Source organism: Lissotriton helveticus, chromosome 1_2 (genome assembly GCF_964261635.1).
Source record: "Lissotriton helveticus chromosome 1_2, aLisHel1.1, whole genome shotgun sequence".
NCBI lineage: Eukaryota > Metazoa > Chordata > Amphibia > Caudata > Salamandridae > Lissotriton > Lissotriton helveticus.
Genome location: NC_136058.1, coordinates 230,771,377 through 230,789,144, shown reverse-complemented (window position 1 = coordinate 230,789,144; position 17,768 = coordinate 230,771,377). Strand labels below are relative to the sequence as shown.

The following is a 17,768-nucleotide window of genomic DNA, read 5'->3' as shown; positions in this document are numbered from 1 at the left end:
CAACAGTTCACGAGAAGCGAGTCACGTGACAAGCTCCTCGTGCACGAGCTTCCCCCTGCCAGCAGCATTTGCCACATCAAAGGCTTCCGCTGCCCCGCCCCCCGCCGTCACTTATTCACGGCCGCAGGCCATGCCTCGCATTTACTTCCCCGGCTCTGCTCCCTGCCCCGCCTCCTCTCTATCCCTCGCTCTCCTTCACCCTGCCCCCACCACCTCTCGATATTGCTGCTTGTTTTGTTTGTTTTCTATTGTTTTTTGTTGTAACTTGTTGCCTTCCGTCTGATGTTCTATCCCTAGCTGTTCTGCAAATAACATTCTTTGTTTCTAACACCCACAGCTTAAAAACCAAAGCTCTGTCCAGTAAAAAGCAAACCAGCATCCCACCGGAGTTACAAACAATCTTTTGCTCAGCTCCCAAGCACGTAGTTTAACGAAGCTGCAATAGCGTGCTGAACGTCTCCATCTCTGTTTGTGCCACATTAATTTAACTGAAACACAAGACATGTAAGCACTTAAACTTCCGTCTGATGTTCTATCCCTAGCTGTTCTGCAAATAACATTCTTTGTTTCTAACACCCACAGCTTAAAAACTGAAGCTCTGCCCAGTAAAAAGCAAACCAGCATCCCACCGGAGTTACAAACAATCTTTTGCTCAGCTCCCAAGCACGTAGTTTAACGAAGCTGCAAAAGCGTGCTGAACGTCTCCATCTCTGTTTGTGCCACATTAATTTAACTGAAACACAAGACATGTAAGCACTTAAACTATGTACTTTCAGAGATCTAAATTTTTTAGGCGTTATTTACCCCCGGTTACTGCCTTTTCCTTCCGCGGCATCGGTCCCTTTGAGGGCGTGACTCACTGAGAGCCTATTGACTGCCTGTTGCATCAGTACTTGTGTGATTTAATTAGTAATATACTTATAGCTCCAGTGGCCGTGGTCCCGCCAGCCTGCACAACAAAGTGCAGTTGGAACTTTCCAGTGCAAATTGTCAGGCGCAACCAGTAAAATTGGCTCAGTGGGTTAATGCATCGGTTTGTATGTATTGTAACTTATTTAGTGCAAATCTAGTGTTGCCCAACAATGGTCTTATTACCCTCTCCCCCTCCAAATTTCTCCAGACGTCTGACCACGCTCAGCGGGCTCCGGCACATAGTCCTTGCCCGAGCCTTCCCCCTGCCAGCAGCATTTCTCCTGCACTCGGCCCAACCCCCTCCCTCTCCATATGGTGCGCTCTGCCTCAGGCCAGCAGCTCTCCTCCCATAATTATTCATTCACTGCAGTGCCTGCGTCTCGTCACCCTTCCTCCCCCTGCCAGCAGACTTCAAAGGCTCCCCCAGCGTGCGCTTGGCTGGCCTCACACCCCATCACCATATGCTTGTTCTCTGAAGATCTTTCTGAACCCTTCCATCTGCAGACCTCACACCTCATCGCTTTCCTTTTAAGGGCCCTCTTTTCACTCTCTCCTGCACCTACTTCCTTGCATCTCCTTTACTTCACTACCCCCTCCTCTCCACACACAGCACACCCATTCTACTGTAAGCAATTATTTAATTTTCTTTTACTTTCACCCTACCAGTATGTCAACAACCGTATACCCCTATGCACACATTCGCATAAAATCAGAATTACATTTGGCACCTCCTGTATTGGCCTGTGCACTCCGCAGGTGAGGCACGTTTTGGCTGAGCATGTATTTTTGAAACCCCTAGACTAGTGACTCATTGACGAGCAGTTTGAAAAACTCTTTGCTTCAGCCTGAACTCCAACGATATCAGTCGTGGCCCGCTGGAAAACACTCACCCGCAGCCTGAACGCACACAGATACACAGAGAGGACTCTTTTGATAGATTGTACGCACTATACAAGAGTGATATGTTGCATGGCAAAAAAAAACTCCAGAAACACGACATCCTGAAAAAAAGCAGATGCTCATAGGGAATGCTAGAGTAGGTAAAATGTGAAATTGAAACGGGTAAAAAACATCGCTAGATTATTTTAATGAGATGTTAATATTTGACATATGTTCTTGGATTTTCGTCACAATAAAATACACTGAACATAATCTTCACAAATGTTATTTACAAAAGTTTAAGCTATTGCCATTATAAATTACAATAACTTTTATTTAAGTATTAATTATTAAAAAAATGTAAAAAACATTGTTATTTGTAATATCAATACATGTAAGTCACGTAAATACAACACATATTGCATTACAAATGCTATAGGTGTCACATTTGCGAGAATTATAACTATTGGCATTGTAAATGACAAAGCTATTAATTTCGCAATTTTCAAAAACAAAACATAAATAAAAAATGTGTCATTTACAATACCAATAGCTCTAACTTTCCTAATACGAGACCTATTGCATTGCAAATGCTTGTTTGTTTAATTGAGCCATCTTGTAGGCACACGCATGCATAGTGTGTAAGCTACAAAATGATGCGACCGCCACATCATAGTGCCCATGCTGCATGGCACCGGAGATGCTGTACAATATGACTAAAAGACGTAAAGGTGAGAATTATTGGCTTTGCCAATGCAGAATAAAAAAAAAACTTTAAATCCCAGAATGCAAAGTACTATGGGCTCAAAGCTCTGGATTGGATGAAAGTGCCACACATGACATTTGCCCATGCCTTCTTGTCAGCTTTAACCCATTCTAGTACAGTATGAATGGGTCATATGTCAACAGAAGCGGTGGTGTGACATGGTGAAAGAAAAATGCTGTGGGCGCTCCCTGAAAACACTACTTCTGTGCACTTTGACTTCACTCAATCAGACACATGACAAAGAACAATGACTCCTTGCTCTACGGGTCTGATCTGAGGGCGTGCATATAATTCCCCACCCCTGTATAATAGAACTTTGTTATTTGTTTACTCCGATCAGCAGTGGCTTGCACTTGGATTCAAGTGTGTACTTTGGGTGGAGTTTTTATGCAAGGACCAGTTAAAACAAGCATTTGCAATGCAATAGGCCTCGCATTTACGCGAGTTTAAGCTATTGGCATTGTAAATGACAATGCCTTTTATTTATGTCCCAGGATGCTTGTTTCTGGTTCAGGGAAGACCTGGCTTGGCAGTTCAGACTGGACTGTTCACATGAGGCACAGGGTCAAGCCTGATTTGCATATAGCTGGGTCTGAACTGAGGCGGCAAAGTGAGCTAAAGAACGATGATGGATTCAACTCAGATCTGTGAATAGGGGTGATTGTCTGAAAAGTTTCAGCGTTCCCTCCATCATTTCCTTGTGTTTTTTTGTTCGCCCTAAGTTGGCAGTGTATGCACAGATGTGGGTCCCTTGCTCACTTTGCCACTGGATTCAAGTTAGCCTGGCTGATGAGAGGTGTTCCCCAAAACCGGTCCCAGGATGCTTGTTTCCAGTTCAGGGAAAACCTGGCCTGGCAGTTCGAGCTGGACTGTTCCCATGAGGCACAGGGTCTAGACTGATTTGCATATAGGTGGGTCTGAACTGAGGTGGCGAAGTGAGCTAAAGAACAATGATGGATTCAACCCAGATCTTTTACTGGGGGTGAGTGTCTGAAAAGTTTCAACGCTAAGTACCTTGTGTTTTCTCCTGTTGGAAGTCTCAGGGACATTAAATACTTAATCTGCCAGTAAATGAGCTCTTCTGCTGATAGCCCTGACTTGCCATGTGGTGCTAAATCCGATTCCTGAGCCCTTAGAAGGAAGTTCTGGTGATAGCATTGATTCCAAGCGTCCTTTCTGGACCAGCGTATTTCTGCAAAACTCGACGCATCGCTGCTGCCTGCACCAGAGTGTGGTCCCCGCTGGATGGAACACCTGCGGCTTACAACACAGACCCAAGCTTTCTGTCACAGCACTCCCGAAGAGCAGCCACTGCGTGAGTCTCTAGCACCTCATTACCCAAGTCCGCGACGCACCGCTCAGATGCAACGCCTGCTTCAACACTGTGGAATCGATGCAGCGGGACTTGACTTTCGACACATCATGGATGCATCGTCTCTGAGTGCCTATTTCAGCATTGACACTGCACCGCAGTAGGGAACCGAGGGATCCTGCCCAAAAAGGACTTGTGTATGTGGGAGTAATGATGCTTTGGTTTTGTTTTAATCAGATCAATAGTGGCTATTTTTCTAAATTAGCGTGGAGTCCTTTTGTAGTGTTTTCACTGTATTCCTGTATGTGTGTGCACAAATTCTTTACAGAATGCATCTGGGATAAGCCTAACTGCTTTGTGCCAAGCTACCAGGGGTTGAGCAAGGGGTATCTTAGGTGTGTAACTTACTCATCCTGAGTAGAAAGAGGGTCCCTACTTGGATAGGGTGCATACCACTGCCAACTAGAGACCACATTTCTAACAGTCACAGTTCTTTCTCTTGGTTGACATGCATCTGAGCCAACCACTCAAAGCAACTTAAAGAGGTAGGCTTCTTTTAATTATTTATTAATTGGAATTCAGAATGATGCTGATCTGATGTTCTGTCAAATCTATACTACTATAATAAAGAAAGAACTTTGCACCTTTGAGGCGGGTAAACTCGGGAACCACAGCGCCAATCCACACACCCGCTACATCATTGTAATCGTCAGGGTGTGCAGATGGACATAGGCTATATAAATGTAGAAAATATACGTTATTGAAAAAAATTTCGATAAAAAAAAAGTAGTCCCTTGCAAGTAGCACCGGCCGCGACCTGCGTGGTGACATCAGGAGCGCGGGGAGGAGCGGCGTGCAGGAGCGGAAGAGGAGTGGCGGACATGGCGTGGGGGAGGAGCGGTGAGAAACGGCGGAATGGCGGTGAGGACCGGCGGACAGGAGGGAGGAGCGGTAAGCGGCGAGGAGCGGCGGAGGGGTGAAATGAGGAGCGCGGGGGAGGAGCGACTGAGGTAAGGCTCCGGACAGGCAGGGGTCAGGGCAGGCAGGGGTCGGGGCAGGCGGGGGACAGGGCGGGCGGGCCCGGGCTGCTTGACAATGTCGGGGCGGGCGGGGGGCCGGGCTGCTGCACAATGTCGCGGCGGGCGGGAGTCCGGGATGCCTGATTGCTCCCGGACAAGGTCAGGACGGGCTGCTAGTATACATATAAAACCTCAAATATAGATGCCAGTGTGATGCCAATCCTTACTCCCAGACAGGAAGTAGTTTCTCTGTGTAGGGTCATCTGTTTTATCCCCCTCTGCCTGCATTCTCAGAGTTCATCTATTGCAGAGTGACTTCCATGCTACTGTGGTTCTAGTGCAGACTCATGTGATGCCTGCATGTTACAGTCTAGTATCTGCTGAATGTATAACTCAAGCCATGGTGCAAATTACTGCTTTTAAGGTGGCATAAGGAACAGAAGGCAAGTAGGCAGCTGGATCCTGAAGCCAAATGGTAAGAGAGGTAACCTTTTTTTAAGGTAGGGTTACCTTAAACAAATAAATATTTCCAGAGTCAAGGGCATTAGAAGTCTTTTAAAAGGGATACTATACCTTGGTCCAGCAGCAAACGGCACAAACGCATGAGAGTGTCGATCACAGGAGTTCTCAGGAGAGAACCGCAAGGGGTCAAACACCTGAAAAACAATATATTGGAAACCAAAGGTAAGCACTTAGAGTAAGGAGATAATTGCTACTAAAGAATGATGAAAGAGTATGAGATAACATAGCATAGGTATCATAAGATAACACTAGGATATGCAGTAACTAAAACGTTTATTCTGGAAATCAAGGGCATGCCATGTGATAAACTTTATCACTGTGTTTCAAATGTCTTCTGAAGATGCATTTTATCTTATTAGCATGATTACAGCCTAAAAAGGGGCTTCACAAACTATGGATGTCTCCTTCTTGCCCTACATGTCTGTGTCTGCTTTTGCTTCTCTTTACTTTTTTTATCAGCTGAATTTCAGACAGTGATGGAGAAGAGGTCCAAGGATGGATTTGGAAGCAGAGCTCATGTCTTGTATTAAGACTGGATGAGTTGCTGATGCTCCTTTATAATAGGTACCATCAAAGTGCACTCTAGTGTCAAAGGCAGCAGGGGCAAGTAATATAGCTCACGTGGCAACAAGGGGGCCTGCTAATCATGCCTTAAAAGATCCATGCGTTCTTTTTCAGAGAAAATAAACTTTGGAAGGAATGTATTGAGAATCCAACCAGGTGCACCAGTGATCCATTTCACTCCAACTACTGAGAGATTTTTAGTCACTGTTTGCTTTTCAGAAATACTTAGTAGAAAAGGGTTACTCAGAAAAGGAATACAGGGGGACAATAGGATTTTAAAGAAGAGTGTGTGTTTATTTTCTATTAGTCAAAGCAATGAGCAGGTGAATGGAGGGGACGTAGGGGTGTCCTATGATATCAGTGTACCTCTAAGAACCACTGTAGCAAGACAGTGGTTACCTATATGGCCTCCTTTGAGACAAAGGTACTTCTACGACTACTCCAGAATCTTTGTGGCAAGTAAAGGGGTATCTAGGTGGCCTACTCTGATATCAGAGTACATTCATCATTTCTCCAGAATTACCATGAGTCAAGTAATGCAGCCAGACAATGAGGGGGCAGGGTTCTGTAAAAATAGATTTGGTGCACAGTACGTGGGTGGAAAGCTTAGGATATCAGACTTTGGACATAGCACTGTGAGGGAAACATCCATTACAACACAGTCATTACAATGACCTACCTTTACAACGCAACTGTTACAACGCAACTGCCTTTACAACACCTGCAATTACAACGCATTATAAGGTAAGTAATGGATATTTATGTGGTATTAGGATGGGCATGGGTTTTGGGGCACATGGGAATAGTAATTTTTACCCCTACACTATCCAACACTTACCCTAGTGTTGCACTCATTGGAGTGGGAATAGTAATTGTTACCCCTACACTATCCAACACTTACCCTATTGTTGCACTCATTGGAGTAGGAATAGTAATTTTTACCCCTACACTATCCAGCACTTACCCTACTGTTGCTCTAACAGTATTATGCGTTGTAATGGTCTGCGTTGTAATGGAAAGCGATGTAATGGTAGTTTTAAAAAATGCATTGTAATGGCATCTGGTAGTTGCAATGTAAAGACTGCATTGTAAAAGCAGGCATTGTAAGTGCATGCATTGTAACGTCATATATTCCACTGTGAGGATCGATTGTAAGGATCACTTGATGTATGGTGCTTGAAACAGAAGAGTTGGGAAGGGGCATTTAAAGAGTGGGTTCACGTTGTGTGCATCTTTTTGTGTAGAGCACACTCCCTACCAAACTACTTAAAGATATCTGCTAGAAAAAATGTAGGAAAGGGATCTGTAATTATGACTTGCGAATGTGAGTTTGTGCCTGGGACCCTGCAGGTGAGGGTAGGGACATATGAGAGGCTAACTAGAATTCCAAGGGATTTGCAACAAAGAACTCAAGACACAGTGCATGGGGCATTGGGCTAGTATGTAGGGACTTTATAATATGATGTATTCTTTGGGACGTAGAAAGATCAGGCTCGAGATACACAGTCATGGATCTGTCTTATATGGCTTACACTTGTATAGCAGACCCAATGGCGTGCTTGCAGCCATGGACAATACACATGGTACAAAGGGACGTGGAACTAAGTAGCATATTTAGGGGAGCATGACTTGAGCCACTGAATTTAGGGATTGGAGATTGGGACATGGACATTTGGTGACATCTGGGAATGGGGCTTGGGGTATGTGTCTTGCTGCCTACTGAGCTGTGCTAGTTCCCATACATTACTCTGGTGGTTACAGTAAACAGCCAATAAGGATTCATGGTTCAGCGGAGGTTAAATCACTTTGGTGATTTCTCCTTCAAGAGGACAAGTTGCTCTCCTTTGTGTGTGGGTGGTTTTTGTATCGCACAAACATAAACAGAAGGCAACACCACTGTACAGGGTCAACAGCAAAGATAAAGTTGACATGTTTCTTTGCCTTATCAACGTGCATATTTCCCTTTGACGAATAAACAGATTTTTGCCTTTACATTTCTAACATGTGTCTTTGCGAGTATCTTTATGTTTTCATACCAAAAACATCCACAAACACCCAAAAAGAGAGATACACCACCACTTTTCATCAAACTAGTACCTGAAAGCAAATGTCTGAGCAACAGTGATAATATTCACATGTAAAGAAAACAATACATGAGATCCTTATTATATCAATTGGATTACTGTACCTCTGGGTCTTTCCATACGGTGGGGTTTCTGTGGATGCTATAAATGCTTACAAATGCAACAAATCCTGCAAATAAAACAAAAGAAAAATACTTAAAATTTGAACCTAACTATTGAGCATAATTACATTTTTTAGTTTAGGATTAGGCAATTTTGCATTCTAGCAAATGGCAACACTTAGGACTCAACAAAACAGTCCACAAACGTGGTTGAGCTCTCTGTTCACACAAGTTAATTTCAGAGGAGGATATGCAATTGCTTGGATCAACAATTCTACTTTACCTTTGGACAGGCTATCTAGTTGGATATAACTACCAGGTGGCGGGGCATTGAAAGAAATCATTTAATGTTTAAGCACTGTAGTATTTTTTAAGGCAAGTCATTCAGATTTGCGCTAAAATATTGTACTAGATTCACACTGCAATTTGGATGGTGCTTAATTTGTGCCAGTGCTGAGCGCTGTCACTCATATTTTAGACATTGGACATTTTTGCTGAAGTTTTGCAAAGTGTGGCAAGCAATCATTGATTTGATACAATCTAGTACTAGAACGAGGGCAGGTGGAGGCAGTCACTCATACTCATTGCTTCAACAAGTGACCCCAAAGAAATAGAGACTGCCATGGGCAGCTGACTCTCTCCCCCATTGGCTGAGTCAATCAGATATGCAAAGGATCAGTTCAAGTAATCATGCATGCTCATCTGACCATCTCTGCAACCTCCCCATGCCCCAATGCCTCTGTACCCTTTCCAGTTGCCCTTGGTGATGCAACAGACTGCACAGATTGACAGTCCTGCACTGTTCACATAACTGGGCCTCGCTCACTGCTTAGACACAGTGGGCCATGCGACCATCCACATCGAAGAGTCCCACAACGGCTGTGTAGTCTTGAATCTACCCCAGCTCTCTTCCATCCACTATCAGACACTCCTTGTCCCTTTATCTCATTCTTGCAGGTTCTTGCCTTTTCACTTTATTACGTTTTTGATGTCTTTCTCCATGTTTTCATCTCTTCCTCTCAGTAAAAGTAATCTGAGGGAAAATAAGTGCCTCTGCTCACACCAGTTAAAATTAAGCACTGGTTTCTCTTGTCTGAAAAACTCCTCCGCCTCTCTTTTTCATGTGAATTTGGTTTTCGTCCCTCTGCTGCTTGCGGATGTTACATTTGCTCTCATGGGGCTTCTTGCAGTTCTGTTTAACTCAACAAGAGAGTTATGCTTTCTTATAACCCAAACCTGCCTAAACCACAAGCTGAGACAAAGAGTTTTCAATTTATCTTTACAAAACTAAGTGATCAACGCCTGTTCCTAAACTCAAGGGGAGATCATTCTAAGGCTCTGCATCCTGGACCCAAAAGGCCCACCCGCCACATTGTATCTTCAAACTTATGTACAGCCTTACAAGTAACACACTCGATCTTTTGCATTCGAACACCCAGTCATGATACGCCTGCAATAAAGTTTGGTGCTTCGGTAAAGAATTTAAAGTGCCCTGTGAAGTACATAGAGACTTAAAAAGATTGTGTTTCTGAACAGAGAGACAGTGCCACCATGGTAGGAGATGTACGGTCTCTCTTTTTCAGATGCAAAGCAATTCATGATATTGCATTCTGCTACCATTAAAGTCTGGGTATAAACTGGATAAAAGATTACACAATGTTAGTCTATTGGAGCCAGGATTAGAGCCAGCACCAATCCAAGTGAAAGTCTTCAAGGGGAAACTGCTGCCTGCTCTACCGTCTCAATCTACATCTATAGGTCAGCTGTGATCATCCAAACTACTAAATTCATCACAAGAGGAAGTAGATCAGGCCCTTTTTGGAGGGTGACTGGTAGCAGGCCTTTGGACCCTCGAACTGAGCTTGTAGCATTCATCCTAACCACAGTCTTCTTGGGGATAAGTGATAATTGATCAGTACATATCATTGATCCAGACAGTCTTGAAGGCAGTAGGGAGCTTTTAGTTCCCTGTGCTCAGAATGCAGATATGGGGGTTATGAAGCCCACACATTTTGAATGTGGGATGTTTGTAATAATAAACACAATGAGGCACAGGGTCAAGACTGATTTGCATATAGCTGGGTGTGAACTGAGGTGGCGAAGTGAGCTAATGAATTATGATGGATGCAACAAAGATCTGTGACGGGGTGAGTGTCTGAAAAGTTTCAGCGCTCCGTCCATCATCTCCTTGTGTTTGCTTTGTTTGCCCTAAGTTGGCAGGGTATGCCCAGACGTGGGTCCCTTGCTCACTTTGCCACTGGATTCGAGCAAGCCTGGCTGATGAGGGGTGTTACCCCAAAACCGGTCCCAGGATGCCTGTTTCCGGTTCAGGAAAGACCTGGCTTGGCAGTTCGGGCTGGACTGTTCCCATGAGGCACCGGGTCAAGACTGATTTGCATATAGCTGGGTCTGAACTGAGGTGGCGAAGTGAGCTAAAGAACGATGATGGATTCAACCCAGATATGTCACTAGGGGTGAGTGTCTGAAAAGTTTCAGCGCTCCGTCCATCATCTCATTGTGTTTGCTGTGTTTGTAATTATTGACATGAATTAAGAACCCCGCAGTGGACATCACGAGTTGGGCAGCAAAAGATGGGTATCCTGAAGTCGGGTGCACCACAGTCCTACTCAACAGTACAGGGGCATTACAGTGCTCTATACAAATGTTGGGAATCAGCACAGCTCAGGGAAAATACAACTCCATGTACAGAAAGCACCACATCTCTGTACATACCCAGTACAGATAGGCCATAGCAGTGTACAACAGTCTCAGGTGGATCACTGTTGTATATATCACAGCCGAAGACACAATAGCTCACAATATCAAGGGTGGGTCACATTTGAGCCAGTGTGGGTAAAGCTAGTGATTTCCAGCCTTTGTGCCTGCCCTGAAACATTCAAAGATGTGCAACCAGACCTGCTAGGTAATCTGGCCTTTGCATGTCTGGATTTAGACCAGCCAACACAAGTGAGTGCTCTCAAGTGAATCTTAGATATTTGAACAGTTATATACATGCATTTGCAGGGTAAAACACACACAGTACAACACTCATTATCACTTTAGTCCGTGAAAAATACAAAAAATACTTTGGACATTAACAACAGTTTCTTCAGTCACAATTTGGCTCATGAGAGCAGAGATTAGTCTGCTTTTAGTGCCCTTGGTTTTCAGATGTGCTATGCATGACTTTTAATGGGCTATAAGAATAGCCCATGTGCATTTGCAGCACATATTGTGTAAATTTTTCATGACAATAACCCTGATGCTCTTTCTTATGTAGACGATATCTACTTGACAGATGTTGAAGTAAATCTTCATTTAGCCAGAGTATATAACATAATATTAGGATTCACTGAAGTTGGTTACAAGTTCAATTAAAAAAATATAATATTAAGTTTCTAAGCGTCCTTTTCCTGGGATGTAAACGGAAACATCAGGGAAAGAGTCTTGCCACTTATTTTTTGGAGCAGTGCACTCAATGATAACGCCTAAACACACAAAAATGTTTGCAGTGCCTGCTAGGATTTTTTAATTTTGGCAGAACATACATTCCACATTATGCACAATGCATTAAACCTCTTCATGATTAATACGCCCTGACTTTTCTACTGAATGCTGGACATCAAAACACACAGCTACAATCTGATTTACTTGAAACACGTCACTAACATACACGTGTTAATACTACAAACCATGTCATCTGAATTTTACCGGTTGCAATTGGATTTACATACATCACCTTTAAACAAAGGTGAAATAGTGCCTATGGCACATAAATCACATTTATATTCCAAAGCAGAACTGCATTTTGATTCCACATATTTTTTTTTGACTGCATTCAGATAGCTATTCTCAAAGAAATGCAACTTGCTCAAGGGAACGCATTACTGTCGTTATTACTTTGTGAGCATTAGAGGCTGTCACTAAGGTCAGTGTTGCTAACACTAAAGCCCTCCAGCCTATGGATACCATCAGCTACTTTGTTAACAGCTGTTGATGTAGACTTTGTCTTGGACCCTTCTTTGCAAACACAATAATTTTTACTGTATTAGAATGTTTATCCCTTGCCATCTACTTTTCTGCCTCTTGATCAGTACAAATGTATAATTTGCATTGGCAGTTCAGCTCAACTTGCTATAGGTTCAGCGCAGCAGTATTCTGCTGCATGTGCCATTGTTATTGGTATTATGTTAAATGGTGTTTTTCACCTTCAAACAACTCGCATACTGCGCACTTGGCTGAACTGAAGGACTTGATACTTGCACTTGAAAATACTAATCCAGAATTCTCCACACTTGTTGTGTGTGATTCATTTTACTGTGTACAGTCATTTATTGATAACTTACATTATTTTTTTTATGTTTTATTGACTCAGAGAGATAATATACATGTAATCATATTCAAAACGTTTTCATTCCTTATACAATATCAATTATTATCATATAATCCAAGTTGATATGACTTTCATATATAATTTCCAAGGTAGATGGCACTTTCCAAAATATATACATAGTTCATTGCAGAAAAGAAGGGAGAAAATAAAAACCAAACCAAGAAAGGGAGTGGAGAGATGGTAAATCACAGCATTCACGCCGACTTAGTCTATATGGTCAATGTACATTATATATACTATATACATTACCCAACCCCCGTTAACCACTTCGCAATTGAAGCTCATCATTTCATGCCCCATTTTTTAGCCTGGAGCCCCTTACAGGCATATGAATGAATGAATGAATGAATTTACATTTCTATAGCGCATAGCTACCCTAAGGCCTCCTAGCGCTTCTGGACCGGGTGGCAGAGGAGCAACCATGTTAGAGTAAAGCCTTGAAGAGATGGGTTTCAAGGAGCTTGCGGAAGGCCAACAGATTTGTTTCCTTCCGCAGGGTGGGGGGAGGGAATTCCAGAGGTTCGAAGCATTCAGGGAAAAAGAGCGTTCATCCTATCTGGTTCTTCGCATTATCCTCGGAGTGGTAAGGATAGGAGGCTTGAAGGAAGAATCCTAGGGGGGTGATATGGACTGTTCAAGTTTATATACAGCTATAATGCGGGCCAGATATTGATGGAAGCATGGAGGCATTGGATCCTTCCATCTAGTTACAATAAGTAGCCTAATTATAGTAACTGAGATAAATATGATACTAATTTCAACTTGATCTAGCGCGGAACAGCTATCAAATCCCACCATAATGAGCGATAGGGTTAATAGCACTGTTTTGCCAAAAATCCTCTCCCAGAACTTTACCAGTTCTGTTTTTAGCAGATCAAGCTGTGGACAACCATAAAACATGTGGATCTCCTCTGCTGGTCCAACCCCACATCTAGGACATTTGTCATCCTCCCTTTTCCCCCATTTAAATAATTTGGCTGGGGTAAAGTATAAGTTGTAGATTGTTTTAAAGTGTTGCACCTTTAAATTAGCTGATAAGAGCTTTTCTTTGCCAGCCGTAATGACATAGCAGTATCTAAATCGTCATTTTCTAACCTGCCGGGCCATTTGGTTTCTGTTTTTTCGATATCATCTGGAACTTGCTCCATCATTATATCATACAGATGTTTAGTTTTACAGAGTGGTCTCCCCATAGTCTCGAACAATAAGATTTTGTCGCTTGGAATTACCTGTTTCCATTTACCAAAAGAATGCCTGTCCGAGATTCCATACTCTTTTTGTAGCTCAGCAAACGACTATAAATGGCATTTTGATTGAATATCCCCTACTGTCCTCAAGCTGAATTACTCCCATTGTTTCCCTATAGTATCATAAAACCCGGGGGGGACATAATGATGATTTCCAAATGGGTGTATACTTTGTACATTTCTCAATGTTCATATGTTTTTGGATTTTACCCCAGACTTTCCAGGCTTTCATAATGATCCAAAATTGAACCTTTTTATAGTTACTGGGTTCCACCTGGCAAAGCAGCAGTGCTCTTGTCCTTTTTCCCTACTGCCAACTGGTAGATTGTTTGGAGACCCTCGGCCGGTGTCCCACTAGCTCTGCCGTCATTGTCAAAGAAGAGTATATTCATAGGTTGTAGTAATGCTGCCCAATGATAAAAGGCAAGATTAGGGGCTACCCATCCTCCCCTTGCTTGTGTCAAAACAAGAAAATTTAGGGATCTCCTAACCTTGCCATATTGCCAGATACACTTACTGAATATAGAGTCTAGAGTTTTAAGTATAGACACTTCGATTTCTACCGTGAGCGCCCTGAACAGATACAATATCTTGGATAGCATCCCCATTTTAAGGACATTAACTCTTCCTATAATAGTTAGGTGAAGTGAACTCATCCGCCTGAGGTCAATAGCCATTTTATTAATCAGGGTGCTAAAATAAATTTGGGCAATTTGATCCATATCCAGGCTAACCCTGACCCTCGAGATAGGTACCCGTAGGTACTCGCCGGCTGCCCTGATGGATAACGTTTTCAGTACAGACTATCTGGGTCTTGGATTTGTTCAGTAGATACCCCGACTCCTTACCAAATATAGTAGCCATGGTTTCTATTTCCTTCATTCCTCCCTCGGAGTCAGGTGGTAGTACCGCAATGTCATCCACGTAAGCTAATACTTAAGTGTTGAACCCCTGAGCTGTTACTGGTATAATTGACTTATTCTCAATTAGCGGTTGAAGGAACGGGTCGATATATAGGGCAAATAAGATTGGGGAACAAGGACATCCCTGCCTTGTTCCCCTTGAGACCCTTATAATGTCTGATTCTCTACCCATATACTGTAGCTTGGCTGCCAGAATTCCCCATAAGTACTCCCATGCAGACCCTGTTGAATGTATTTTCCTAGTCTAGGAGAATCATAAGCAGATTGTCATTAGATTCCCGAGCAATATCGAACAAGGCCACAGCTCATCTTACATGGTCAGTTGTATCTCTACCCGGTACAAAGCCGTGTTGCCAGAGTGACACAAGACTGGCTCTGGAGGCAATTCGCCAAGATTTCGGAATAGATTTTTGCAGACGCATCAATTAGAAAGATGGGCCTGTAAGAGGTAGGCATACCCTGTGGTTTATCCTTCTTAGGGCAACTAAGAATATTGGTAGTCGGATTTCGAGAATATTGTACTCCCAGAGACCGATCCCAGAGCAGAGGGGCTAGCTCTTCCAAAAAGATTTAATAAAATTCTAATGGAATCTCATCATGGCCGGCTGCCTTACTTGAGGCCAGCTGTTGTATCGCTATTTGTATCTCCTCCAATGTGAATTTAAACTACAGATTCTTCTCTCGATTTCCCCTCCCCCCCCAGCCTCCTGTACTCTTCGCTGTTCCTCGTAAATACATTTCCATGGGGGCCCTGTTTCTCTTCCGCGTAGAGATCTTGGTAACACTTATGGAAAACATCAATTACAGCCCCCGGATCTGTATACGAGGTTCCCCCACTTGCTATTGAGGATATCTGGCTCTTCATTGTTTTTGTCTTGTCTTTAAAGCAAGGACTTTTCCCACTGTTTCCCCATACTCATAGCTCTCCACCCTATGAGTCTGATATCCTGCTGCTACCTTTTGAGAGAAGTATGCCCCTATCTCAACTTTAATCAGAGTGATGTCTAGCAGAATTGTATCTGCTTCAATCCCCGCACTATCTTACCTAGGTGCTCTCTTGCTAAATCCCGGAGCTTTGTTCGTAATTGCTTAATCTTTTTCTCTTGTTGCTGTTTTTTTATTATAGACGAAGCCTAACATCTCCCCCCTTACTCCTGCCTTAAACGCATCCCAAACCGTATTGCACAAGGCACTATATCTATTCATATTAAAAAAGTCTGTCATCCACTTTTTAAAATAACACACCTATTCCTGATCCACCAATAATTTCCGGTCGAACTTCCATTGTGATTGCTGTTTATATATCTGCTGGAGTCTTAACCCTAAACTCAAGGGATTGTGGTCTGACATAGTTTTGGTAACATTTCTATCTCTGCCCGTCCCAAGGTCTGCTTTGAAATAAAAAAGTAATCCAGCCTGATGTATTTCTATTGAGGATGGGAGAAATATGTATATCCAGGATCAGAGGAAAATTTGGATTCCCATACGTCTATTAGCTCATGGCTGTCAATTAATGATGTTAATGCTCTATTAACTTTAGGGTTCCGTCCTTGATACCTGCTAGGCATTGTGCCACCAACACCTAAATGTATATTAAGGTCCCGACACATAATTAGAGGGGTAGGCCATGCTTCCAACTCCATTTCCACATCCTCGATTATTTTAGGCTCATCTTGATTTGAGCCATACACCGTTAGGATTTTTATTCCAATCTCTAGCTCCACCAAGGCCCATCTCCCTCCTGTATCATCCAATGTCCGCCTAGCTGGTCCTATTCAATTCTTGGCTAAGATGGCCACCCCTCTAATATTAGAAGTTTGCGTAGAACAGGCCATTAGAGAGTAGCCTCTTATCGCAATTAAACCCCTCTTTTCCCATGGTATATGTGTCTCTTGAAGAGCAACAATATCCAAATTATTCGATCTTAACATTTCCATAGTCCGATTCCGCTTATTCCTATCCCCTAACCCCCTATATTAACTGAACAAATGGTCATCTTACCCATTTCTGCTAATAAGTAGTCGTTCTTTAAATCCTTCCTCCTTTTGACCTAAGTAGTAACAATTCATTCCAAATTCTATCATATTTCGTAACATTTTACAATCCTGTTTAAGAGTTTTGCCAGTTAAAGTTTTTTTTACACTTTTTTGTCTCCACCACCCAGTGCCCCTTCACTCCTCTCCCCTGCCCCCCCTGCCCCCTCTCCCTCCCCCTCGATATCTCTCCCTTCTTCGGGAAGAACCCAGACCGCACATCAGTCTGTTGGAAGATGGAGAGCGGTGTGCCAACACCGTGAATTTCCATAAACATCACAATATCTTTATAGGGGACGACTCTGCCAGAAGAGATCAAAATTAGGAAAAGAAAAAGAAAGAAAAAAAAGAAGAAAAAGGCAGCAGGAAGAGGATATTAGAAAAAGATATCTGTTTTCCTGAAAGCTCAAAATCAGAATACCAACATGTCAACAATATATACAAAAGCTATCCCAGTGTCATCCGCCCCCGTCTACTATTCACTCTTCCCAGTCCGTTAGGGTGCTAAGGCTTCAACCTAGCCAGAAACTCTTTAGCCTTGATTTCAGATGTAAAGAACTTTGTTGAGCCTTGCCAAACTACTTTCAGGGAGGCAGGATTATTCAAAAAAGCATTTGTGCCTTTGTACTGAAAGGGTTTAATCACTGACGTAGTCGCCACCATCTCTCGACAGTGACGTGACAGAAGTCTGGTCTGAAGAAAAAAGAAACATCACCAACACTTCTCCTGGCTTCTGGCCTAGCTATTTCAAACACTGCCTGTCTCAAGAGAAAGTTTCTGAAAAATATCAATATGGCTCTTGGTCCTGACCCTTCCCTAGCTGAATTTCTCACGTTAAAGGGTGTCCCTGTACTCGCTGGACCTCCTGATGCCAATTCCAGTCTGAAAGTTCCAGAAATGCTTGCCGAAAGAGATCCAGCACATAGGTCCGAATGTCTGATCCCTCCTTCCCTTCAGGGACTCCCAAGACTCTCAGGTTATTACACCGTTGGCGCTGCTCACTGTCCTCCAAT

The 17,768-nt window shown here is 43.1% G+C and overlaps 1 protein-coding gene across 1 annotated transcript in view; it reads right to left on the bottom strand.

Moving 5' to 3' along the window:
* LOC144799963 (cytochrome P450 4B1-like) overlaps positions 1–17,768 on the bottom strand; it is a 306,599-nt gene that overhangs the window by 25,128 nt on the left and 263,703 nt on the right. The window contains exons 10-11 of the mRNA XM_078671608.1: positions 8,163–8,227; positions 5,462–5,544 (exon numbers count right to left, since the gene is read on the bottom strand). Of these exons, the coding sequence (XP_078527734.1) occupies positions 5,462–5,544; positions 8,163–8,227 (148 nt within the window). The remainder of the gene's footprint in view (positions 1–5,461; positions 5,545–8,162; positions 8,228–17,768) is intronic.